General features: G+C 34.7%; 3 protein-coding genes and 1 pseudogene across 5 annotated transcripts; 2 read left to right on the forward strand and 2 right to left on the reverse strand.

Moving 5' to 3' along the window:
- Positions 1–1,718: 1,718 nt before the first annotated feature.
- Positions 1,719–7,951, forward strand: LOC120198716 (DExH-box ATP-dependent RNA helicase DExH16, mitochondrial). 2 transcript variants are annotated; one of them, XM_039199999.1, is made up of 16 exons: positions 1,719–2,052; positions 2,363–2,489; positions 3,690–3,811; positions 3,938–4,128; positions 4,307–4,447; positions 5,119–5,241; positions 5,586–5,663; positions 5,801–5,969; positions 6,331–6,443; positions 6,585–6,665; positions 6,750–6,815; positions 6,985–7,049; positions 7,210–7,255; positions 7,330–7,446; positions 7,567–7,658; positions 7,738–7,948. In XM_039199999.1, the coding sequence occupies exons 1-16, from the start codon at positions 1,989–1,991 to the stop codon at positions 7,868–7,870; spliced, it is 1,728 nt and encodes a 575-aa protein (XP_039055930.1). In that variant the 5' UTR covers positions 1,719–1,988; the 3' UTR covers positions 7,871–7,948. The 2 variants fall into 2 exon arrangements, with proteins under 2 accessions (XP_039055930.1, XP_039055931.1); XM_039200000.1 differs by lacking the exon at positions 5,119–5,241 and having other exon boundaries at positions 7,738–7,951.
- LOC120198717 (40S ribosomal protein S3a-like) lies at positions 6,680–25,114 on the reverse strand. 2 transcript variants are annotated; one of them, XR_005523391.1, is made up of 9 exons: positions 25,027–25,114; positions 24,872–24,919; positions 24,654–24,759; positions 23,966–24,106; positions 23,683–23,868; positions 23,352–23,552; positions 23,056–23,209; positions 19,615–19,634; positions 6,680–6,692 (listed from the first exon to the last, which is right to left on the reverse strand). XR_005523391.1 is itself a non-coding variant. In XM_039200001.1 (7 exons), the coding sequence occupies exons 1-7, from the start codon at positions 25,035–25,037 to the stop codon at positions 23,114–23,116; spliced, it is 789 nt and encodes a 262-aa protein (XP_039055932.1). In that variant the 5' UTR covers positions 25,038–25,114; the 3' UTR covers positions 22,952–23,113. The 2 variants fall into 2 exon arrangements, 1 of the variants encoding a protein (XP_039055932.1); XM_039200001.1 differs by lacking the exons at positions 6,680–6,692; positions 19,615–19,634 and having other exon boundaries at positions 22,952–23,209.
- LOC120197755 lies at positions 8,219–10,127 on the reverse strand (annotated as a pseudogene).
- LOC120198715 (protein NETWORKED 1A-like) lies at positions 15,712–22,853 on the forward strand. Its single transcript, XM_039199998.1, has 5 exons — positions 15,712–15,928; positions 16,505–16,581; positions 16,700–16,959; positions 17,270–21,399; positions 21,488–22,853. Exons 3-5 carry the CDS (start codon positions 16,857–16,859, stop codon positions 22,634–22,636), a joined length of 5,382 nt encoding a protein of 1,793 aa, XP_039055929.1. The 5' UTR covers positions 15,712–15,928; positions 16,505–16,581; positions 16,700–16,856; the 3' UTR covers positions 22,637–22,853.
- Positions 25,115–25,485: the final 371 nt, after the last annotated feature.

Consider the following 25,485-nt stretch of genomic DNA (forward strand, 5'->3'; position numbering starts at 1 on the left):
AAAAATCATAAATAAAGAAGTATATTTACATTATAATCGATAGTAAATTATACGAGGACTGTAGTCTTATGTGAGATTGAGCGTACACCAAACCTTAAAAGTACAGTTTGAGAGCTTCCATCTCCACTATATATCTTTACTTTCTTTACTAATGTATTTTTTCGCTAAACCGTCGTATCTTTCTGATCGGATCAAATAAAATTTGAATTATAAACTCTATCCGTTACGGATTTTAGACATAAATTATAAAATTAATATAAAACTAGAAGGAAAGAAAGTAAAATACGAAGGGTTAAAATAACAATAAAAAATTGGGAAGAAGATTTGGTATGCTTTTACTTTCTTCTTGCATGTGTTTGATCAATCTTAAGTTAAAGGCTTGAAAACATAAAAGAGTTACGAGGCAGTCAAAAGAAGATTTAAATATTTGACTTTTATTTATTTTTAATGGGTGCTTTTGTTATTTCCCCCCTCTCCTTTTCTCTCTTACTCTGCCATAATGTAATGTTTGTTATCTATTTTTGGCTTTAAGGTATGGGGTTTTGGCTCACCCTTTGTCTTTCACAATGTGTCACTTTCTTTGACACATGTCATTGCTATGCTACATACTTATGATAATAAAATATTTTTTCATAATATTTTTTAATCAATTGATAATGTATATACTCTATTTAGATGTAATTGCTCGAATCTAAAACTTTTAGGGAGAACAATATTCGTTTTTATAACTAAAGCCATTTGATAGGTTCGGCATTGTAAATAATTATTATGAAGACAATCCTCTCAATCCGGTTTATTTCATTCATAGAATCATGATCGAAATATAAACATTATTTAAAGAATATAGTGTCGCAACACATTTAAACCAACTAATAATTGATAATAATAGAAAAACAAACTTTAAACAACTCTTCATTGTATGTTTTATATAAAGTAAATTGCACATAATATTATCAAATTATGATATTTATTTTCATGGATGAAGTTAGGATACCAGTTCAATGGGGCAAAATATAATTAACCATAAAAAATGAGGGGAGTAAAATATAATTAGTCATAGAAAACGAGTAGTTAAAATAAAAACAAACTAAAATCTAAAGATCTAATTTAATATTTTCCCATTTATTTATTTTTAATTATTAAATTGATTCAAGAACTTTAAAACATTCTATGTTCATCAACAAACTATGATACTATTCTAAATTGGTCTATTAAATTTAAAACATTTTATATTATTTCTCAAACTATTTGTATCATTTCATTATGATCATTCTCTTAACATGTCGTTAGTTTTACTAATTTTTGAAGGTATTAAAAATTGAACCCGTGACCTAAAATATTAATATTTTTTTAAAGGTATTGAGAAAAATTTTATGAATTTCATGTTCAATTTTGAAGACCTTTAAAAGTATATTAATTTTCTAATGAGTAGAGTTAATGATGCATTAATAAAAGGTTTAAAATAGAATGATATTGATAGCTTAACAATTAATATAGAATAATTTAAATTTTAAGAGTTAATTTAAAATAAAATCATAATTTAATAATTATTATAAAAAATTAAATGGAAAACAGCTATACAATTATTTAATGTATATATATATAGGTCTAAATAATATAAGCCCACATGCATTGAGATTTATATACATTCATTTAGACTTATTCTTAACATATCTATAAGTGATGTGGGATTTTAATACGTTTGGGCTTGATCCATCCCCTAGTTTCCTTGTGGTAAACTTTATATCAAAGCCGAACTGGCAGCCTGGCCACTGGCTCTGGAGTCGGCGAAAGCGCGAACTCAGGAGAAAACAATGTCTCGTAGCAAAGAAACCCGCGATTCTTCTCTTCTACCGCATGTTTCCTTGGTCTTCGTCGCTGTCTTCTGATATCTGTTTTCTTTGCCTTCTTATCTTCCTTTGTAATCACAAACAATAATTTTTAATATTAAAAATATTTAAACCGAAGGAATTGAAAAAGAAAGGATCATGGCGTCAATACTTCTTCGCCGACGAAGAATTTCAGCTTCGGGTGTTTCCCGGATTCTTCAAGGTTTGACTTTCGAGCCCTTGCAGTGCTATTTCTTTTGAAAGAAAAAGGAGAACGATTTCCACCGTGTATAGATTTGAGGATTCCTCATTGAGCTTATGTGAAATGTAATCAGATAGATATAATTTTTTTATTGCCCCATTTCTTAATTTTATGCTTAGTATATTTATAAATTGAGTATTTGTATCCAATTGAAGAAAGCTGACTGCTGGTGTTTTATGGATATTGGTGTATGTTATATGTTAGTCATTGCTTTTGCAATTTTTTTTTCTGGTTCAGTTTTGATTTATATTTCTTGTTCTCAATGATTCAGCTGTTAATGGGGATTCCTTTCGACTAGATACGGAATCGAAGTGCGAGACAATTGCTAGCTTAGGTGTAAGGATAAGCAATTACAGCAGTGGAAAGGGCACTGCAAAGTTCGATTTTACTGATCTCACGTAAGAAATATGTGACAGCTATTAATAGTTTTCTCTGGGGGCTTGGATAGGCGATCCTTTTATCCATTTCTAATTTTGTTGGTAAAAAGTACACTATTTGAGGCTTGTTCCAATTGCATCATTTAATTAGGAACATAGCATTCTCTTTTGTTTCCGCTCGAATGGTAGCATTTAGTTAGCACCATTTTTTTTACATGAATTTTTCATTGGCAAAATGTTTCCTCCTTTCTTATAGATATATGATTTAGTTGTGTTCTGTTTAGTAGTTTTTTTAATGCAGATATCATTGGTGCTTCCAGAGATGCTATGGTTTTTAGCATGTTATAGGGATACGAAGTCTTGAAAGATTTTATTTTCGTTTCAATTGCTGATAACTGCCTTATGTAACTAAATCATTTTTCGTTTTGGATTTTGTGAAACTTATTTGCTATGATCCTTCTTATTGGTTTATATTCTGGTTAGTGGTTTATGAATGTAGATTTCTTCAGTGTTGCCAGAGATTTTTGGTTTTAAACTTGTTATAGGAATAAAAAATCTTGAAAGACAATAGATTTTATAAAACCTGAATGTCTAGGTTTTTAAATTTGATTTGTAATTAGTTAGCTGTATTTTGGTTTCAAATATTAATCATAGTTGGCTGTATTTTGGTTTCAAATATTAATCATGTGGCATATGTAAATAAAGCATATTTGTTTATCTTCGTTGAAGCTTATTGGCATATGTAACTGTAAGATGATAGGTTTTGTTCTCAATTTCTATTAATCTAGAAATTATAAAAAAGGGGCTTTTGATTCTTTGGCATTTTCTTCCTCTCGTCCCCCCAATTCCCATTCACTGAATTTCCATATATAATTTCTGTATATCATTTGTAAACTTATTTTTTTGTTTATCTTTATAAAACCTGAATGTCTAGGTTTTTAAATTTGATTTGTAATTAGTTAGCTGTATTTTGGTTTCAAATATTAATCATGTGGCATATGTAAATAAAGCATATTTGTTTATCTTCTTTGAAACTTATTGGCATATGTAACTGTAAGATGATAGGTTTTGTTCTCAATTTCTATTAATCTAGAAATTATAAAAAAGGGGCTTTTGATTCTTTGGCATTTTCTTCCTCTCGTCCCCCCAATTCCCATTCACTGAATTTCCATATATAATTTCTGTATATCATTTGTAAACTTATTTTTTTGTTTATCTCAGCCGTCCTCATACATGGTATCCTAATGCTCGAAAAAAGAATCGCAAGGTTTTCTTGCATGTAGGTCCAACAAATAGTGGTAAAACATACCACGCTCTAAAGCGACTCGAGTCAAGTCCTTCTGGTATATTTGCGATGCTATTTTTACCTGGATTGAATTGCATTTTTGGTCTTCAGTGAACTTTGAAGAGATTAAAACTAGTAAAAATAAACCGATGAACTATTTTCCATTGGTTATTTCCCTCATCAGGTATATATTGTGGTCCTTTACGATTGTTGGCATGGGAAGTGGCGAAACGGTTGAACAAAGCAAAAGTTCCCTGTGATCTAATTACAGGACAAGAGAAGGAGGAAGTGGATGGTGCAAAGCATAAGGCTGTAACCGTTGAGATGGCCGATGTAACATCTGATTACCAATGTGCCGTTATTGATGAAATGCAGGCAAGATTATAGTTTAATCGAAGATTCAAAAATAATGTTTTACGAAGCTCACTTAATTATTTTGTCTGTGTGACGGAGTTATTAAACATAAATTGAATGGAGCAACTTCTATGATTTTTGTGCAACTTCTCTGAATAGCAAGTCACTTAGTTTCTAGTTAAATTACTCTTTTTTTCAGATGTTGGGCTGTCAGACTAGGGGTTTTTCATTTACACGTGCTCTGTTTGGAATTGCTGCTGACGAACTTCATCTTTGTGGAGATCCGGCTGCCGTTCCTCTTATTCAGGAATTATTGAAAGTGACAGGTGATGATGTAGAGGTAATGCATTGCGTGGAAATGTCTTGGTCAAGGTTTTTTTTTTTGGTAATATCTGTATCTATGCTAAAAATTTTGCATTTGAATAGAGACTCTTTAAGAGCTAAGATGTTTTGGTCATCATTTTGTAACACCTATGTGTGAGAAGGTTTAAAAAATGACATATGATATGCCTGCTGGCTGCTGTAACTAATTCTTTTGGGAGGATTGAGACCTCATTTAACACCTATTGATCTTGTTAGTTTGTTTTTGGCATTGGATATGCTTTATTGTCACATTGCTAAACTCCTGCTCATATATTGTCTAATGCAGTATATATAGTAAAATCTTTGAATATTTTTTTCAGAGGAAAAGTCATATTCATGGATTTATGTTTATGATATACTGCTGTTTCCATTCACCGATTGGTAGAAAGAAATCCCTCTTATGATGGATAAGATAAATGGAGGTTAATAACCCTTCTGCTATGAAATTCACTGATTTCTACTTTCTTGTTCTTTATTAATGCACCATTGGATAAGCAGAAATATTGGTTTTCCTTCTTTTACTTGTGTTTGGTGCCTGGCTTTTTGTTGGCTAGCTAGAAAAACAACTTTTTGCCATGCTTGAGGCTCACTTTTGACGTATATGTTTTATGTTGTCAGTATACATCATGTGTTTTTTTAATATCGCAGGTCCAATCTTATGAGAGACTTTTACCATTAGTTCCCTTGGAACTTCCTCTTGGTTCTTTTTCAAACATAAGAACAGGTGACTGCATCGTAAGTTTTTCACGCAAGGAAATATATAGATTGAAGGTTAGTAGTACTTTCTGTATGATTTTCCGTCTAAATGCATGCTCTCTTTGTTCATTTGCTTGATTGATTCTGTACTTTCAATTAGTTATATCTTGAAAAATAGAAATGGTAATGAAAACCATGTTTATAAGAAAATACCAATGTTTCGTTATGTCAAAACATTAGTTTTTCTTCATTCTATTTTCCGTCTGTTCTTTATGGGGGGGGATAAGTTTCAACTCCCTTCTCTTTAATCCTCAGTATTGAGGCTTACATGCAAATTTTCAAAATTTGATCTCATACTCCTTTCTATTCACTATTGTTTACCTTTGGAAATGCATTCTGATTTTCACCGTCTTTCATAGAAAAAAATTGAAACTGGGGGAAGGCATCTTTGCTCTGTGGTTTATGGTTCATTGCCACCGGAGACTCGGACAAGACAGGTATTTGCTTCCTTCTGGTCTTATTTATCACCAAGTTTGTACAACATTTAGTGTGCGTGTGCCGTGTGGGGTGACGGTATATTCTCACTGTTTCCTGTTTACTTATTTTATCATTAATAAAATCCTTAGAATTGCAGGCAACAAGGTTTAATGATGCAAGCAGTGAGTTTGATGTTCTTGTGGCCAGTGATGCAATTGGAATGGGTCTAAATCTGAACATTTCTAGAATAATTTTTTCAACATTGAAAAAGTTTGATGGTACCGAAATGCGGGATCTTACAATACCAGAGATCAAGCAAATTGCAGGTTCCATTTAATATTTTAGCTGAATTCTGGAATTTTATTTTTATATGATTGTTGAACTGTTGTGGTCAAATTTCCTTCTCAAGACGCCTGTTGAGTAGGTAGACTATAACGCTTATGATGTATCCTTATTCTCCTTCGCCCTCCATGCTTTATTATGCATGTTTAAATAGAACCTAGCTGCACAATTAACTATTCTATCCTGTGACACAATTTCTGTTCTTGTTATGTCGTGAATGTTTGCATATTAACCATATCTATGTAATCCACTTGCTTAAGTTGGCAGCTTGTAATTTTCTTAGTTCATGGAGCCACACCCTGTAAAGTTGATAAGTTCTCACTAGATGGCTTTATATTCTTGTAGGGAGAGCAGGAAGGTATGGATCAAAATTTCCTTGGGGCGAAGTTACCTGTTTAGACGCAGAGGATCTACCTTTGCTTCATTCATCATTGAAATCCACCTCACCTATTTTAGAGGTGATCGTTTTATCACTTATGTTCCTACAGATTCTGCATTGATAGGGCTTGTTTCATTTTCAATGAATCTCAATAAGTAGCTTTTATATATTTTTGCTCATGGATTATGCATTTTTGGAGTGAATCTTTTCTATAACGCAGAAAGCTGGAGTATTCCCATCCTTTGATCTCATTTATATGTATTCACGTTTAAAACCAAAAAGAGGTCTCTATCGGATTTTGGTAGGTTATCTTATGCTATTAGTTTTTCTGTATTTTTTTCTCTGTTGTTTTTTAAGTGACAGAAGTATAAACCCGTTGTTGCAGGAAGATTTTCTAGAAAATGCCAAACTATCCGAGAATTATTTCTTTGCAAACTGTGAAGAAATTTTGGTAAGTCTCTTCTATCATGTTCCCTTCCAATGTAATGAGGGAGTGATGAAAGAAACTCTTGCAAAGTGAAATTAATTTCCTGACTTACGGATATTAACTTTTATGTTATGAATCAATGATTATGTATCTATCCCGCAATGAGGGCTAAAAGGCTCTTTAATGTCATCAGAAAGTTGCCGCCGTTATTGATGGACTGCCTCTAAGTTTGCAAGATAAGTATACTTTCTGCATCAGGTAACATCTTTGATCTTCCTGTCTCAGACAACCTAAAATTTGTTATTTGAGTTTCCCGTCAGTTTCACCGATGCAATTTCAAGTTTGCCTTTTGTTATTTTATTCTGGTCAGTCTGTAGAAGTTTGAAGTTCCTTATGCCTTAATGTCTTCTTTGTGCAGTCCAGTTGACATGAATGATGAAATTTCGTCTCAGGGTCTAACACAGGTAAAAATTTGTTACGGTCTTTGTTATCTTGAATGTGGAAACTAACAGTTGTCTATTCTATCTTGACGGATCAGTTTGCGCAAAATTATGCAAAGAGAGGCCTTGTTCATCTTCGAGAAATATTTACACCTGGTACACTTGAGGTGCCTAAAACACCTACTGCACTCAAGGACCTTGAATCCATTCACAAGGTAGGAATTCGTTTATCTCGAGTGTCATGTGTTATAATAAGCTATTTAACATCTTGGCCCCTAAAATTTCTTGAATTATATGTTAATCCGGAATTTCTCGTTGTTTGCTTACACCCGAAGGTCTTGGAACTCTATGTTTGGTTGGGTTTTCGGTTTGAGGAATCGTTTCCCGACCACGAGTTGGCTTCATCACAGAAGGACATTTGCAGTTCGTGAGTACTCTTTGTGTCGTATTTGCCACTTGCATTTGCTTTACTTTGTTTACCTTACTAGCGATGTTTGGATTTGTAGGTTAATTGAGGAATTCCTTGAAAGATTCGGTTGGCAAAAGCCAATGTCAAGGAAGTTAACTTCAAACACCAAGTTGAATTCACTAATGGAAAAATTAATGGAAAATAAGAAAGGACGACACCTCTGTGATTAGATGTAAGCTTGTATGTATTTATTCGTCCACCCCACCCGATAAACCTCTCAGTTCATCTGGAACGATGAACTCGAACTCGACATCTCCAAGCTCGAATCTCTTACATTTTTTTACATTTCTAACAATTTACTAATAAAATGCTTCGATTGTTATTTTTCGTGTCTAGTTTTGTTCATATTGTATAGTCATGTCACGTCCAACTCTGCTAGAACCAGGCCTAATAGCAATGTTGCATGTTGCACGAGTTTGCAGAATGATTTAAGCAAGTTTTCAAGTAGCTAAATTTAACATTATTTTCAACAAATAATATTATCTGTTTTAATTGTTTTATCATAATATTATAAATAATCAAATCGACGGTATAAAAATGGAAAGAAGGGTATCGTTCTTCAATGTTTTTCGAAATCGGCAATTGAAAACAGGACTAACCTGCCGAACAACTGCAGCTGATACGTCGGCAAAGCTAAGATCTGGATAAGGCATATCACAGCAATAAATTTCCCACAAGCAAATGCCAAAGCTGTAGACATCACATCTTCTATTGTAACTTGAAAGGTTTACCGTCAAGAACCTAAATCGATTCCAGACAAAATGGACATATAAGTTATGCAGATGGGAAAACGAGCGACGACATAAAAGAGTTTTCGATAACTCATACCTCTGGGGCCATGTAGCCGAGAGTACCGGTTTCACCAGTCATGTCCTGTGGATTCTGAGCTTCAACACGAGCAACACCGAAATCTGCAATTTTAAGATTTCTGTGAGCATCTAGCAACATGTTTTCCGTGTTGACATCACGATGTACAATCTTTCTCGAGTGTAGGTAGCTAAGACTGCAGTTCGGAATAAGCGTACTCGTCAGCAGAGAAATATTATTTATACCCTCGAAACTGAAGAAAAGATTTGCCCTCTTACCCTCTAGAGAGGTCCAGAGCAAGTATTGTTTCAGTGTTCCGCCCGGGAGATACTCGACAACAACACAGCAAGCTTTAGAAGGAAGGGGATTAAGGCTTTCGGCCGAAGGATTTTTTGAAGGAATCTTAAAATTTGAAGTTCCCATGGAGGCCCCGATAAACTGTAACTCAAATTTAAGGGGGGAACAATGCATTCAAAAAAGATCGATATTTACATCAAGACTTTGGGTGTCACGATGGTATCAACAAGTAAACATGCCAAAGCAGAAAAAATATTCGACCTTTGTAACATTAGGATGATTAAGCTTATGCCAAACAGCAACCTCTTGCCGAAATGATGTTCGCAGAGCAGCGGTTTCAGCAGTTGTGGCAAAACCATCCTCGCCCCAGTCTAACAGCTTAACTACAATACCATAAAACCAAATCATGAGCAGCAAAAGCACTCCACAAAAGAAACAAACAGAAACAGTCATTACTTATAGCCATCTTCAATTTTATTAGCGGTTTAACATGCCGCCATCCTGACATGGTGGAATCTGCTAACGCTCGACTACACAAAAGATAGGGTCAAACCAATCGAGCAGGAAAACCAATATCAAGCAGAAATACCCCAGAACACAACAATCCAATACAAGATAAAGTCAATTGAATTAAGTGCTTTAATGTCAAGGGTTCCCAATCGAGCATCTTCGAACCAAAGCATTAACAACGCGATCAGCCATCAAAACGTTTTAACTTATTCATGTTGTGCACTACAAAAAGTATTGCTCTCTATCAGAATACCGAATTCCATGCCTTAGGTCAAGCTGCATCAAGTAATTAGGCAATTTTGATCAACAACAAACTACAAAACTTAAGAACTAACGGAGATAATGCGAGGATAAGGGTTTCAAGACATTGTTTTCTTCAACCTCTTATCTTCTCCATAGGATCGAAAGCGAAAACAATTACCTGCAACATCTTGATTATCATAAGTGGCACGATAAACGGTACCATAGGTTCCATGAGCTATAACGTTCCTTAAGTCCAAATTAGCCAAATCAATCTCCCATTCCTCCAATAGGCCTTTGCTTCTCAATGTTCTTAGACCAAACCCGGCTCAGGTGCTTCTCTAGCTGCATATCCAAGCTTTTCAAATCGATTTTATCGGCTCTAGAGATCATGTCTTCGCTGCTAATGTTTCCATTACCCTTCATCTTTGAATCTTCTCCACCACCTGGTTCCATTGGTGACTTGAGACCACTATCTTCCACTCCACTTTTCGAATCCATACTCAAAGAAGAATTTAGCAATATCAACAACTCAAAACAACAATCAAAACCTCATGGAATTAAACTAGAAACAGACAACAAATATATACATATATATACCTATGATGAGATTAAAAACAAAAAGAAAAAACCCAGTTTCACCAACCCCAAATCCTATTAGAACTCTGCATTAAAAATTGGCCTTACAACCCAAATTTCATCATTTGTATTTTTCTTTAAAAAAAGTGAAATTGGTTTTTTTATTTATATTTAGACCCGAACTACTGAAATTTTGTAACATTAATTAAAAAGACAGAATCTTTAACTAAAATGCTAAAAAGTAAAGCCTAAGAAAACGACCCAATTCCCACCATTACACTAGAGCGATTGCAAAGACCCTACTATATGCGTTGTCTTGTCGATAATGACAATATCGACAATGAGTTAAACATAAGAGTAAAATACACAAATGGTCCCTTAATTATATGATGATATTTTGTTAAGTCCCTCAACTATTAAAAGTTATAAAATGATCATTGATTATAAGAATATGCTTTGTTGAGTCACCCGACTATTAAGTGTTACAAATGGTCACCCGACTATACATATGTTTCAAACTCGTCATTGTTCATTAAAAATTTGTCAGTCGTTTAAGTTGGACATTAATTTGTTAACCGTGTTTTCATTAACATCTCTTAAGAAATTGATGTGAATCTTATTAGAATTGGGTCATGATTCTTTTTAATATAAATGGTATGAATCATCTAATACGCTTTTGATACAATTTAAGAATTAAAACACAAAATCTTATATTGAAATCATCTAATTAATTATATAACAGACGATATTTTAAATAATAGGAAGAAATATATGAAGAAAAAAGGATCCAATGGCATTATACAAAATTGATGACACTTTCTAAATATGGGAACATAATTTCTGCCTTTTAAGGAACAAAATGTCTGCCTTGTTCCTTCACGGTGCTGTCGAGGACAACCATCTACTTTTGTCTTTTATTTTAACTTCTAAAAGTACAATCAGAGAGAATTTGACTTAATCTCATATATTTATATATTTAATTTAATTTTTTAGATGATTAATAATTTGCTTATTAAATTTAATTTTTTTTAAAATGGTCCATTCTCCAAACATAGTTAACATTTGGTGGACTGGGTTTAAGGGGACGTTTTGCAAGACTCTTTGGGGTTATCTTTTTCTGGCCATTTTACTTTGGGCCTTCTCCATTTACTTGATCTGACCCTCTAGGTTAAAATATTTTCAAAAAAAAATTAGCTGACCTTTTTCTCTAGGTCAAAATATTCTCAAAATTAGAGTTAAATTAGTCGAATTTAGATTTAACGTAAAAATTTATTTAATTTTAATTAATATAAAATAATATTATAATTATTATTTTAATATTTATTAATAATTATAATAATATTCTTTTCTTTATACATTTTTTTAATTAGGTCCAGATTTCATCTAATAAAAATAAAAATTATATATATATATATATATTTTGTGTCGAATCTGGTCAGATGAGTATATGTTTTATATAAAAAAACAAATCAAATTGTAAATTTAGTGAAATCTCCCTAAATCTAAATCGAAGCATATAACAAGTGAAAATATATAACACTCAAATCAAATTTAGATAAATCGAAATTTTAACTCAACATGACTTATGCTCACCTTTTACCTTACCGTGACCGAGGAAAACAGGCATCGTCTTACGAGTGGGATGCAATGTGGGTTCAACAAAGCGATGAGTTAGAACCCATCAAATTAAAACAAAGTTTAACTCATATACTCTAAGTTAAAAGAGTAATAGTTGAATCCATCAGTTTATTTTAGCGTTTAAAGAGAGTGTAATTCTCTTTATTAATGTTATGAATTCGAATAATTATATTTGTAGAGTGTATATGTTAACCATAATTAAGGATAATTTTAAAGAAATATTAGAGGTTGTTCGAGACCCTTTCAAGTGGATGGTCCTACTTTTCTTTGTATTTTTTCAGATTTTGTAGGCAAAGCTGCAGTTATATGGTTGGTGGGTTTTGAAAGTGTGAATTGTGAACCCTAAAAGTGTCCCATTAAATTCATCATATACTTGCACCCTCACCTACATTTTTTCAAACCCAATAAATTTAGAGTGAAGATAATATTTTCTTTGATCGAATAAATAGATTTGATGATTCAAAAAATCTCATTTTTTATTATAATTTCAATAAAAAAATTATTAAATATATTAAAAAATTGATTAATCTGTCATAAGTATAAGGTAATAATTATTCAAATATAACTTTTAATCATTCGATATTAGACATTCATACCCCAAAATATTTATGATACTCGAACTCAAAATCTCAAATAATATCAAAATCATAAATACGAGCATCTTAGTGTAAGTGTACAATTTTGTTGTCAAGAGATGAAAAGAGACTAAACTATAAGGAAAAATCAAAGTGTCGGTGGGTTAGATTATCTTTGGTAGTGAGTAAGCATCAATAGTGCCTTTGAAAACGATGGGAGATGACTCTAAAGCTTCAACTATTCTTCAAGCAAAGTTTTATTGTTTCCTTCCTTTAGGGTAAATATATATATATATATATAAATATTTACCAATACAAATGAGAATTATATGTATTTATATCAAATTGGATCAATCCTTAATTTTTTCTTAAAAAATAAATTAAATTTCAAGTTGGATATAACTTTCTCTAAATTTAGATTAAATTAAACGAGAAGTGAAAGATATAATACTCAAATCAGACTTGAATAAGACCAAAAAAAACCTTGACCGACCCCGATCTATGCCCTTCCCTAACCACAGCATTGTGAAAATCAAATTAGTGATCGTACCGATTAGATAATCAACTTTATTTAATCAAATCCAGATTAAAAAAATATTTAAAAAACTGGTATACCTTATTTGTTATTTTCTTTAATTGTTTGACATAATTTTTATTTTATCCACCAGTTTAATAAACTAAATTACGAATTTTTAATTTAATTTTTTTGAATTAATCATTGGTATCCAATCTATTGACCTACTAATTCAGATTAGGTATTGCAGAAGCGAAGACGACCCTTCCAATCCAGTTTGCTTCATTCGCAAACGCCAAAAATTCGAATATCATTCCGATTAAATTTTGACAACCATGACCACAAATTCAAATTTAACTCCAAAATCATTATTGTGATTCTTAATTTCATTCTTCCCTTATGTAATTATGTTTAATTTTCCATGTTTGGCAAGTATCTTCTATCATCTATCATTCTTTTTCCTCTTTGATGAAATGATATATTACCTTTTTCTTTTGTATATTTCAACTTCGGAACTTCGGACAGCCGTTACTTTGAAAGAAGAAGAAAAACGAAGTAGACGAAGCATGTGAATAATACGTAGGGATGGGCATGGGTGGGATTTTTGACCCGACCCGGGAACAATGAATCCTCAATCCGAGATCCGATCTAACCTGATATCCGATTTAACCCGAGATCCGATCTAACCCGACCAAAACAAGATTTCACCATAGCCGAATATATAACTTAAAAATTCTACCCGAAATAATAATAAAAATATTATTTTTATTCAATAAAAATAGTGACTTAATTGAAAAAAATAATATATAGAGGAGTATTATTATAATTATTCCTAAATATATAAGGTAAAATTATATATTTTTTAGAGTCGGTCAGGTTGGGTATTTTTACCCTAAACCCAATCTCGACCCAAACATCACAATTAAGAAACCCGACCCAACCCGAACCTAAAATAAAAATAAAAAATAAAAAAAACTCGACCCGATCGGATCGAGTCGGGTCGGAACCCATCAAATTCGGATCCATGCCCATCCCTAATAATACATAGTAAACTACATTTATTTAAATTTTATCATACATTAGGTCAATGAAGGAACCACCAATTTTATCATACGATAGTAAACTATCATTATAAAAAAAGAATTACCATCTATTTAAAAATTCGATTTATTTTGACTTCGAATACAATTAAGATGCAATTAATTATCAAATATACAAATTTTAAAAAATAAAATATATTGAATTATCTAAAAAGGAGACGTTGGGTTTCTTATAACTTGACAAAAGTAGGACCATACCTAGAGACCCACCATTGAAAAGGATCAAGCTACCTTAATAAACGAACAGACGTAATCCAAAATCATAGATGCAAATAAATCAATTTTTAAGATTTTATTATATAGTTTTTATGTGTAAAATACTCAGAGTCGCATTATTTTCCTCCAATTGTACATTTTTCTTTTGCTTGTGGTCCATATTATTGCAATGAGATTAGGGTGAAGAACAATAATTCCATATAGTTGGTGTGATTAATTAATATTAAGAAGGGAGATTACTTCATTAGTGGAGTTAGGTTTATTGTTAAGGTGTGATTTGTGTGAAAGCTTACCAACTGTTGCTAAATTAAGTGACAATTATTTGTTTGTTTTTTTCTTAGTAAATAAGCTAAACCAGAAAGAAATATTAATGCTGAAAAAGAAAAAGGAATTCAGATTTCAATCGACTATTTAACGCGGAGATTCTTCAATTATATTTAGATTCACAACCTATGTTTTAATTTAAGGGGCGTTTGTTTAATTCAGAATGATTAAGCGTTGAATGATTCAAATATTGAATGATTCAGAGACTCTGTATGAATTAGCTCTGAATGTGAAATGTTGTTTGATAATGGCTCTGAATCATTCAGAATGTACTTTAATGCTGAATCATTCAACACTGTTTTGCTAAATCAGTTAGCACTGAATCATTCAGATGTACGAAACAAAAACGTTGAACGGTTCAACATTCAGAGCCAAACAAACAGCCCCTAAATTATGTTTAGAATATAGAGTAATATAGAATAAAAGATGATCTAGAAATAAAATTAAAATATTTAAAAAATTAAAATTAAAATTTAAAATAGGATGAAGTACATAAATGATTTTATAATTAGGTGGTATTGTTTTGTTGTATTTCTTAATTATTAAAATTTATAAAATGGTCTAAGGATTATAGAATGTTGTTTTGTTAAGTCTCCTGACTATTGAAAGTTACAAAATGATCACCTGACTATGCATATGTTTCATATGTTCCAAACTCGTCATTTTTAATTAAAAATTAGATGAAAATCTGAGCTGGACGTTAACATGATAACTGGAATATGATAAAATTTTATCATAAAATCTTAAACGATTATTATATCACAATCAATATGTTCACTTTCACCTCAAACGACGGTCACATTTTTAATGAAAAATGATGAGTTTTAAACATATGAATAGTTGGATGGTCATTTTGTAACTTTTAATAGACGAGGGACTCAACAAAGCAACGTCATGCAGATGAATGACCATTTTATAACTTTTAATAGTCAATGAACTAAAAAATAACACCCTATAATCAAAGTACTATTTATGTACTTTACCCTTTAAAATAAACATCATACTTTGAAGACGTTTAACAACACAACTTTCATCCCCAAATGGCATCAACAACAGGATCCATTTTGACCAATCCCCTTAAATCTCTCCAATGATTAAAGTACCATTTATCAACTTCAATTTGCACAATGGCAAAATGTCATTTCAGTCTCCTCCTTAAATGCAAATTACTTAAAATTCATAAATAACTTACCTTGTTTACTCTGCTCCTCTTTTTACTTTTCTGTCCTTATCTCTCTTTGTTTCTCTGCCAAATCTAAGAATATAATGCAAAGAACTCAATTGGGAGAGGGGAAAAAAAGATGAAGTTTAGAGATAGCTTGTAATAGACAACAATGGGGTAACTTTGGAATTGATGCGGCTGGAGATTTACCATCACAGCTGCTGGTCATCAAAATCCCATTTCCTAGATTTTTGTGTGTGTTTTTGGTATTTTTTTTTATCCGAACTCTTGGCCAGACTTGTTCTTTTGCAGTTTTTGTACTTCCCATTTGTTTAAAGTTCATGTTTATGCTAAAAGTTATCTCCTTTTCTTCTGTTTTTCTGTTTTCTGATGATTCCAATTTTCTTAAAGTTTATGTTTTTTGTTGACAAGATACCTTTCTTTTGGTGATCAGAGTTCATTGACCAGATTTCCTTCCTTTTGCAACTCTGGTGTTTGCTTATATGACTACTCTTGTTCATATGATTCCTTTCTCCTTCCTTTTTGAGACCACTCTTACATAAATTTCACGACCGATTCTTACCAAAAAGAACAAAAAGAAGAAGAAAAAATCCAGGATCATGTGCTTTGTATGGTGGATTTCTATGATGAATTCCTTTTGTAAATTGGACCACTGGGTCCAAACAACTTTCCTTTTTGTTGATTCACTTTCACTGCAAGTACAAATGCTGTATATTATTTGCTGCCTTTTAAGAATCTTTTGTTTTAAATTCATGGCATCTCCATTTGTTCAATTGATTGTTTACAAAGTTGAAGATCTGATATGATCCTTTTCTTTTCAGTGGATTAGTGCTTGTTGATCTCGAAAGCTTGAATCAAGTCCCCATTGCACATCTTTGGAGTGATCTTGACTGAGCAGGTAACTTAAAACTATATAGATTATCGGGTTTTCGAGCCTTTGTTCGAATAGTTCAATGCGAATTTTGTTGTTCTGAATGCATTTGAAGTAGCTTGTCTTGATTATCTTGGTTTTATAGGGGCAAGGGATCCGGAATAAAGATATATAAGTGCAGAGATAATAGAGTAGATTGTGTTATTCTGGCCTGGATCCATTATTTGGGGTTTTGTGACTGGTATAAAGACCAGGCTTTCACAAAGTCGAAACTGATTGCACTATTGTTCTTTGCTGGAGTAATGGCAACTTTGTCACATTCGGAGTCTAGACGGTTGTATTCCTGGTGGTGGGACAGCCATATTAGCCCTAAGAATTCTAAATGGCTTCAGGATAATCTTACAGGTACTGATTTTCGTTCTAAATAAGTTGCTGTTTCAGTCTAGGATGATATATATATATTCCTTCTTTATATGTCCAAAGATCAGCATAGTGAAATGTTGATCTCTATTTGCTTCATTAGCTTTTCCAGTTTGAATTTCTGCTGTATGATCATCATGTGAGATAAAAAAAGGTGATATTCCGATATCAGAATTGTTTTATGCATGCTCGAGTTACTGTGTTTGCATAGGTGTCATTTCCTTTTCGTCATTGTAATTCTTTTGCTGTTGTCTTTTGGTCCGTCTCCTCAACTTGAACTGTTCTGTTTCAACAGACATGGATTCTAAAGTTAAAGCAATGATCAAATTGATCGAAGAAGACGCGGATTCGTTTGCAAGAAGAGCAGAAATGTACTATAAAAAACGTCCGGAGCTCATGAAATTAGTTGAAGAATTTTATAGAGCGTACCGTGCATTAGCAGAGAGGTATGACCATGCAACCGGGGAGCTTCGCCATGCCCAGAAAACCATGGCTGAAGCCTTTACCAACCATGTTCCTTTCGTACTGGCTGATGAATTACCCTTGGGCTCTTCAGGCCCTGAGGCTGAGCTTTACACACCGGACACACCACACCAAATTCGTGCGTTCTTTGATTCAGATGACTTGCTAAAGAACTCTGGAATAAACAAAAGGGGTTTAAAGCAGTTGAATGAGATATTCGAGTTCGGAAAAGTGCCTCCAAAAGCCAACATTGCCGAAGCAAGAATGAAGGGGGCGAATGATGGTGGAGCTGAGGAAAGTGAGCACAGTGGGTTTTCTCAGTTATCAATTGAGAATCAAAATCTGAAGAACCAAGTTCTTTCCGAGTCTCAATGTGCAGATAAAGCTGAAACCGAAGTAGAATTCTTGAAGAAAACTCTTGCCGAGATTCAAGCTGAAAAGGAAGACGTCCTTCAGCAGTACCAACAGAGTTTAAAGAAGTCATCTAGCCTGGAGAGTCAACTTAGTGAGGCACATACGTATTCCACGAATCTTGACGAACAAGCCAGCAAAGCTGAAATCGAAATCAAAGTATTGAAGGAAGCACTAAGTAAATTGGATGCTGAGAGAGATGCCAGTCTTCATCAGTACAACCAGTGCTTGGAAAGAATATCCAGCATGGAGAATACTATTTCCCAATCCCAAGTGGATGTGAAAAGGCTTAACGAGAGGGCTTTCAAAGCAGAAATTGAAGCTCGGAATCTTAAGATAGAGCGTTTTAGATTAGAGGCTGAAAAGGAGGCTGGTCTTCTTCGATACAAGCAGTGTCTTGAGATGATATCTTCGTTAGAAAATAAAATTTCACTTGCTGAAGAAAACGCAGAAATGCTCAACATGCAAATTGAAAGAGCTGAAAGCAAAGTTGAAGCACTAAAAGATGCTCTTGCAAAGCTGAAAGAAGAGAAAGATACCGTGGCTCACCGGTATGAGCAGTGCTTGGAAACAATTGCCAAGTTGGAGAGCGAACTTTCTTGCGTCCAAGAGGAGTCAAAACGCTTAAACAGTGAGATTCTAATCAATGCTGAAAAATTGAGGAGTGTGGAAGAGCAGCGTGTTCTTCTGGAGAAATCGAATCAATCTTTACTAGCAGAGGCCGATAATCTGGTACAGAAAATAGCAATCAAGGATCGAGAACTTTTGGAGAAGCAACAGGAGTTGGAGAAACTTCAGACATCACTACAAGACGAGCATCTATGGTTTGTGCAAGTCGAAGCTACATTGCAAACGTTACAAAAGTTGAATTCGCAATCTCAAGAGGAGCAGAGAGTTTTGACATCAGAGCTTCTAAATAAGCTTCAAAAGTTGAAGGAGTTGGAAGTAAGCAACCGAAAATTGGAAGAAGAAATTCAGCAAGTGCAAGGTGAAAATCAGAACCTCAATGAATTAAACAGTTCTTCTGCCGTTTCAATAAAAAGTTTGGAAGAGGAAATTTTCGGCTTGAAGGAACTGAAAGAAAAACTTGAAAATGAGGTCGCAGTACAAAGTGAACGAAGTAATATACTCCAGCAAGAGGTTGACAAATTGAAGGATGAAATCGAGGTGTTGAGTAACGCATACCAGGCATTAATTCAGCAGCTGTTGTATGTAGGTTTAAATCCGGAATGTCTAGAATCATTGTTGAAGGAGTTGCAAGACGAGAACTCAAAGCTGAAGAAAGAATGCGGCAAACAAAGAGGTGAGACCGAGGTTCTTTATGAGAGACTGAGAGGCATGGATGACCTTTCGGAGAAAAATGCTGTTTTGAGAAGTTCACTGTCGGTATTGAATGGCAAATTGGAAGGGTCGAGGGAGCTTGTTGAGGAATTACAGAAGTCGCGTGAACTTCTTCGAGGAGAAAAATCTTCGCTTGATGCTGAGAAATCCACCCTTCTTTCTCAATTACAGAAAATGACCGAGAATATGCAGAAGCTCTTGGAGAAAAACACAGTGCTGGAAAATTCCCTTTCTTGTGCTAATATTGAGCTCGAAGGTTTGAGATCAAAGTCAAAGACCTTAGAAGAATTCTGCCATTATCTCAGAAACGAGAAATCCAATATTGCAGGTGAAAGAGAGAGCCTGATCTTGAAGCTAGAGACTGTTGAAAAGAGGCTATGCATCCTGGAATTCCGATTTGATAAACTGGAGGAAAAATATTCTGACCAGGAGAAGGAGAAAGTATCTACACTCTCTCAGGTGGAGCACTTACATGATTCCCTCGGTGTGGAACAACAAGAGCACGCCTGTTATGTTCAGTCAAGTGAATCTCGGTTAGCAGATCTCAAAAACCATGTCCATCTACTGCAAGAAGAAAGTAGGTTCCGAAAGGAGTTTGAAGAAGAGATTGATAAAGCTGTCAAGGCTCAGGTTGAGATCTTCATCTTCCAAAAAATCGTAAAAGATCTTGAGGAAAAAAACTTGTCTCTGTTGATTGAATGTCAGAAACATGTTGAGACATCCAAATTGTCGGATAAACTGATCAGGGAGATGGAGAGTGAAAGTCTTGAGCAGCAGATAGAAGGCGAATTCCTATTGGATGAAATCGAAAAACTAAGATCCGGGATTTATTTAGTTTTCAAGGCTCTTCAGTTTGATCCTGTTAACGGTCATCGGGACGTGTTTGAATCAGATCAAGTTCCCTTTTCACGCATTCTGGATAATGTTGAAGACCTAAAGAGTTCACTATCGATAAACCATGAGGAAAAGCAACGGCTGGTTGTTGAGAACTCTGTTCTGTTAACTTTGATTGGACAACTTAAATTTGAGGGCAGTGAACTTGTGTCAGAGAACCAAGCCCTTGAGTGTAAGGTTGAGATCATGGAAAAGCAGAATGCAATGCACCAGAAAGACAATCAGGAGCTTCTAGAGATGAATCGGCGGTTGATGCTGGAAGTGCGTGATGGGAACTTGGAGAAAGAAATATTAACTGCCGAATTGGAGATTGAACGTGGACAGTTGATGAGCATGCATGGAACTTGCTTACTACTAGAGGAGGAAAATTCCCAGCAGCTCGAAGAAAACAGGCTTTTTCTCGAGAAAATTTCGGACCTGATAGAGGATATCCGTATTCTTGAAGACCAGAACAGTATTCCCCTGCAAGAAGTAGTAGCCCTTAGCAGTCTTTCTGTTGTTTTTGAGACCTTTGGTGCTGAGAAAACAGTTGAAATTGCAAAATTGGAGGAGAAGTTGGACAAGAAAGAAGCTGAAATTTCGGATTTGAATGAAACCGTTGAAAAGCTGCACAAGGAGCTATATGCTGTCAAAGATTTAAACGACCAATTAAACTATCAACTAGTTATTGGTAATGATTTGCTAAGACAGAAGACAGTCGAGCTTTCGGAAGCCGATGAAAAACTTCAGGCTGCACATGAATTGAATGCAGAACTGTACCAGACCCTTGAGGAACTGAAGATGGAATGTGAGGAATCTAAAAGGATTCGAGTAAATTTAGAGAAACGGATTTGTGAACTATCCGAAGATAGCAAAGAGCAGAAAATGGAAATTGAACACCTTCGTGAAGAAAATGACGATTTGAGTTCTGAAGTTGTTACATTACGGAAGGAAATTGAAGAACAGAAGATGCATGGAGAAAACCTGAGCCTAGAGCTGCAAGAAAAAAGCAACGAGTTCGAGCTGTGGGAGGCTGAGGCTGCATCATTTTACTTTGATTTCCATGCTTCTGCCATCTCCGAAGTTCTACTCGAAAACAAAGTACGCGAGCTTACTGAAGTTTGCGGGACTCTTGAAGAAGAAAATGCTGCAAAAAGCGATCAAATAGGACATATGAAGGAAACGGTCGAGTTCTTGGAAACTGAAATCGGAGGGTTGAAGGTCCAGATGTCTGCATATGTTCCGGTCATAGCTTCACTGAGAGACGGTATAACGTCCCTTGAGCATAATGTCCTTATTCAGCCAAAGCTTTGTGTTCCAAGTGATGATGAAGAAAAGGTACTGTACATGCTTATATTCTACCTTTTCTAATTGGATATTCTGATTTCACTAAATGTAAAATTATTATTTTGTTTGTTTCCTTCAGGATGTAGAAATGGCAGATGAACTTCATGAAATGAGCTCTGAGAAACTTGAAGAAGGACAAAGTGCTTTTCTGACGGCTGGGATTTCGGACTTGCAGGAGATGCACACTAGGCTTAAAGCAGTTGAAAAGGCAGTGGTGGAAGAGATGAGCAGGCTTATGAAGCAAAAAAGTAATCAAAACAGCCATGAAACAGATGCTCCATCTAATGGCATCGAGCCCCCACGTCAAGAAACGAAGAAAGGTATGCAAGTCGGTGATGAGCTTGCTCGGAATCTCAAGGCAAAGAAGACGAAACCTGGGATTACTGAAACTAGAAATTGGATGTTGTTGAAAGATATTCCCCTTGATGAAGTCTCAGATTCTTCGTTATGCAGAAGGAGCAAGAGAGAGACAGGCACGGCTGATGATCCAATGCTCGAGCAATGGGGGTCTTCGGAGTATGAATGCGGTGTTGATTCACAACTCAATGACATGCAAGAACGGGCGATGGTGCCTGGGGAGATCGTTGCTTCTCATCAGTTTAGTGATGTAGACCAGAAAACCGATAGTTCTTTGGGAACACCGGTGGACAAGGAGCCGAGCATTGATAAGCTTGAGATTTCAACCAGCATTAGAGAGCCTAAGAATGGAGCAAAAAGCAAAAAGGTCTTAGACAGACTTGCTTCCGATGCTCATAAATTGATGAGTCTCCGAACTAACGTCAAACAGCTGAAGAAGAGAATGGAGGTCAAGAAGAGGAAGAAAGCTTTTGATTTAGAGTACGCACAAGTTAAAGAGCAATTGCAGGAGGTGGAGGATGCAATCACGGAGTTGCTGAATGACAACAGTGAATCGGTCAAGGATATTAAAGGGAGTTCTTCACCTTTCCATGGGACAAACACAACCGATTTGGAAGAACCCGGAGATGGTGACTTGAAGAAAGTGCGAGAGCGGGCACAAAAAGGGTCTGAAAAGATTGAAAGGCTTCAGTTCGAGGTCCAGAGCATAGAATATGTTATGCTGAAACTCGAAGATGAAAGGAAGAGCAAAGGGAAAACCCGAACGGGTGTCCTCTTGAAGGACTTCATCTACAGCGGCGGAAGATGGAGCGGAAGGCGAAAGAAGCCTTGTTTTTGTGGGTGTACAAGACATTCTAGCAGTGTAGACTGAGGCTACCATTCACAAACACAGAAAAGCTTGTTGTTCCCATGGAAATTTCCTGGTATGATTATGCTTAGTATCTAGCTTTTAGAACAATGTAGGAATTAGTCCTCTGATGTAATCAGTTAATAAGCTGCGTCCAGGCACTTCTCTTTTCGAGTATTCTCAAACTAGTACAACTTCCTTGTACATATATCCACAAAACCCCAATCCCCACAGTTGAGCTATTATCATTTTTATTATGTAAAATTAATAAATTTAACTTAAAACGCGCTATATAAGAACTGTAACTTTATGATAATTCTGAGATTTCATAGATTCATATCATGTTTATGTCTGCGAAAGAGCGACATATTGTCTACTCAAAATTAAGTTGCAAAATCATATCCTTAACACCAAAACCATGGAGAACTTCTCTATAAGTTTTTCAAGAAAATCTCTTTGAAGCATAAAAAAAACATGACAAGTTCAGGGCCTCTTCTTCATTCAAGCTCCAACGACCTCTGCAGGAGCCTCAGCCATTGTCTCTTCAGCAGGCCTCTCTAATTTCACACCAATGTCCTCTGAGTAGTCACCATGAACCTAAATGAACAAAAACAAAAAATAGTTAACATGGGACAACATGGTGTATCTTTGATATCTTATCCGGTAAATACCGTAAAGACTGGGTTAGTGGGATATATTTTTATGGGAAAATATGAGAGAAATGGTGTCAGAAACATGCCTCCATCAACTTTCCAAGATCAAACTTGGGAGCCTTCAAAATTTTGACTTTACGAATGAACACATTCTGTAAAGGATAGATGCTAGATGTCGCTTTCTCGATTTCTTTTCCAATCATCTCGGGAATGAATTTTTGAACCAATCCCTTCAGATCACAAGATGTTGCCTGGGTAGTCATGATCTCCCTCATCTTTCTGCGTATCTGCAAAATAATAACTTACTTCACTCAGTCATTATGGTATTGGTGTATTTGTGTAAAGCACACATGATCAAGCAGACCTTTGACCCTCTAACAAGTACTAAATGCTTTGCAGTAAATCAGGGTGGATTACCTGTCTAATCTGGCTGGACTGTGCGTAACAAGTCCTTTTAACCTGGTTAGGTCGTCTCTTTGTAAATCCAATGCAGAACATTCTCAGAGTGTAGTTGTCAGTTGTTTTCACATCCACATGAGCTTCGATCAGTGTTTGCCATTTACGCACCAAAGACCTCAATTTGTCAGTGGTAAAGTTCATTCCCTGAAAATTTGAAGCGGCAAACAAATCAAAACTTTTAATTTCTACTGCTGGAACAGCCAGGATAATGAAGTGAACAAGGATATGTATATTTACATACCCAGAAGTTGGTCAAAACATTTTTTCCTTGAACATCTTCAGCTCTCAAACGGATCTTCCTGTAAGCATGATCCTCATCACCACCTTGAAGATCAGCTAGTGAAACCTCAAACACACGGTGTTTGAGTCCTTCTGAAGCAATCTGTCAACATAATAGCCAAATACAAGGTTCAAACCACTTACACACTTTGAAATCAAACAATAGCTAAATGTTAACTGAATGTACAAAGCGGGTCCACGTTCATTATGCTTTTAAGTATATGCAAATTTATATATCAATAACAACACCCATAGCCACAGCATATTAAAGGTGCTCACTTAAGTGGCTAAATAACTAAAGCTGACTAAAATCAAAACATGCAAGACAATAAATATCAGGAAACAGGTTCATAAAACAAACAAACAATAAACAACCAAAAATAACATCAGGGTCATATAAAACAACCTGCAATATATGCATAGCTCGGCTCAAAATTGCAATTCCCAATTAATATATAACATTAAACTTCTGTATCTCTTCTTGTAAAAGCTAAAAAGGGTCCAAACTTAAGCTAGATAAAGCAATTACAAAGAATCTGAGAGATTCACAGTATCCTCTAATGTTCAAAACATCCAAAAATCAAACATTCAATAAAAATCAAACATTTTCAATAGATAACGAAATACAAAATGAAAATAAAAAAGCAAACCTTGGTACCCTGAGTACGGGTGACGAGTGTTTTTCCCACGTTTCTGGTAGTGAAAACTGATGGAGCCTTGATATCATACCAATCCTTCTTGGCAAAAGGATCCGCCCTAAAGAAAACCCAACAACAGAAATCAGCATTCAACCAACAGATCTGCTTCTAAAATATACCTAAAGACTTAATTAAAGCTAAATTCGATTGAAAAGGAAAGCACAACTCACGCCTTTTTCTTTCCTCCCTTCTTCCCCTTGGAAATCCTCTTGTTCTTCCTGCATTATAGAACAAAGAGATAACCCAGAAAACAGATCAGATTTTAAAAGATTAAGCAAAACCCATTTGAAGAATGAGTGAGAAATAAAGAGAAAGAAATGAGTACCCGACGGCCATGCTTCAAACTTGGCTTGCTAGCAATTAGCTACGAAGGGCAGAGCAGTCGGCACCTCGTTGTAAGTGTAATAGTCGAGAGAGAGACAAAAACCCTAATTCTAGTTGTTTATATAGGAATGCTCTCCTGGACTGTACTTGTTTTTAGGGTTAATTCTATCAACTCACCCTAAACTATAGCATGGCCTTTTAATCTGGTCCTGAATTTCAAAATGTTTTAAAAGGTGGTATCTTTTTATGTCTGATTTGTAGTTTATATTTAGGATAAGCATGGATTGGGTCAAGTTGAACTTTTAATTCATTTATACCTGACTTGAATATTATATCTTTTACACATCATCTAATCTAATATGAGATTAAATAAATTTTATTCGTCTGAAATTCAATAGGATAAACTAATATTCAACCCGAAATAATATTAAATATATGAATATATTTTTTATTTAATAAA

This window comes from Hibiscus syriacus, unplaced genomic scaffold (assembly GCF_006381635.1).
Source record: "Hibiscus syriacus cultivar Baekdansim isolate YM2019G1 unplaced genomic scaffold, ASM638163v2 tig00004779_pilon, whole genome shotgun sequence".
NCBI lineage: Eukaryota > Viridiplantae > Streptophyta > Magnoliopsida > Malvales > Malvaceae > Hibiscus > Hibiscus syriacus.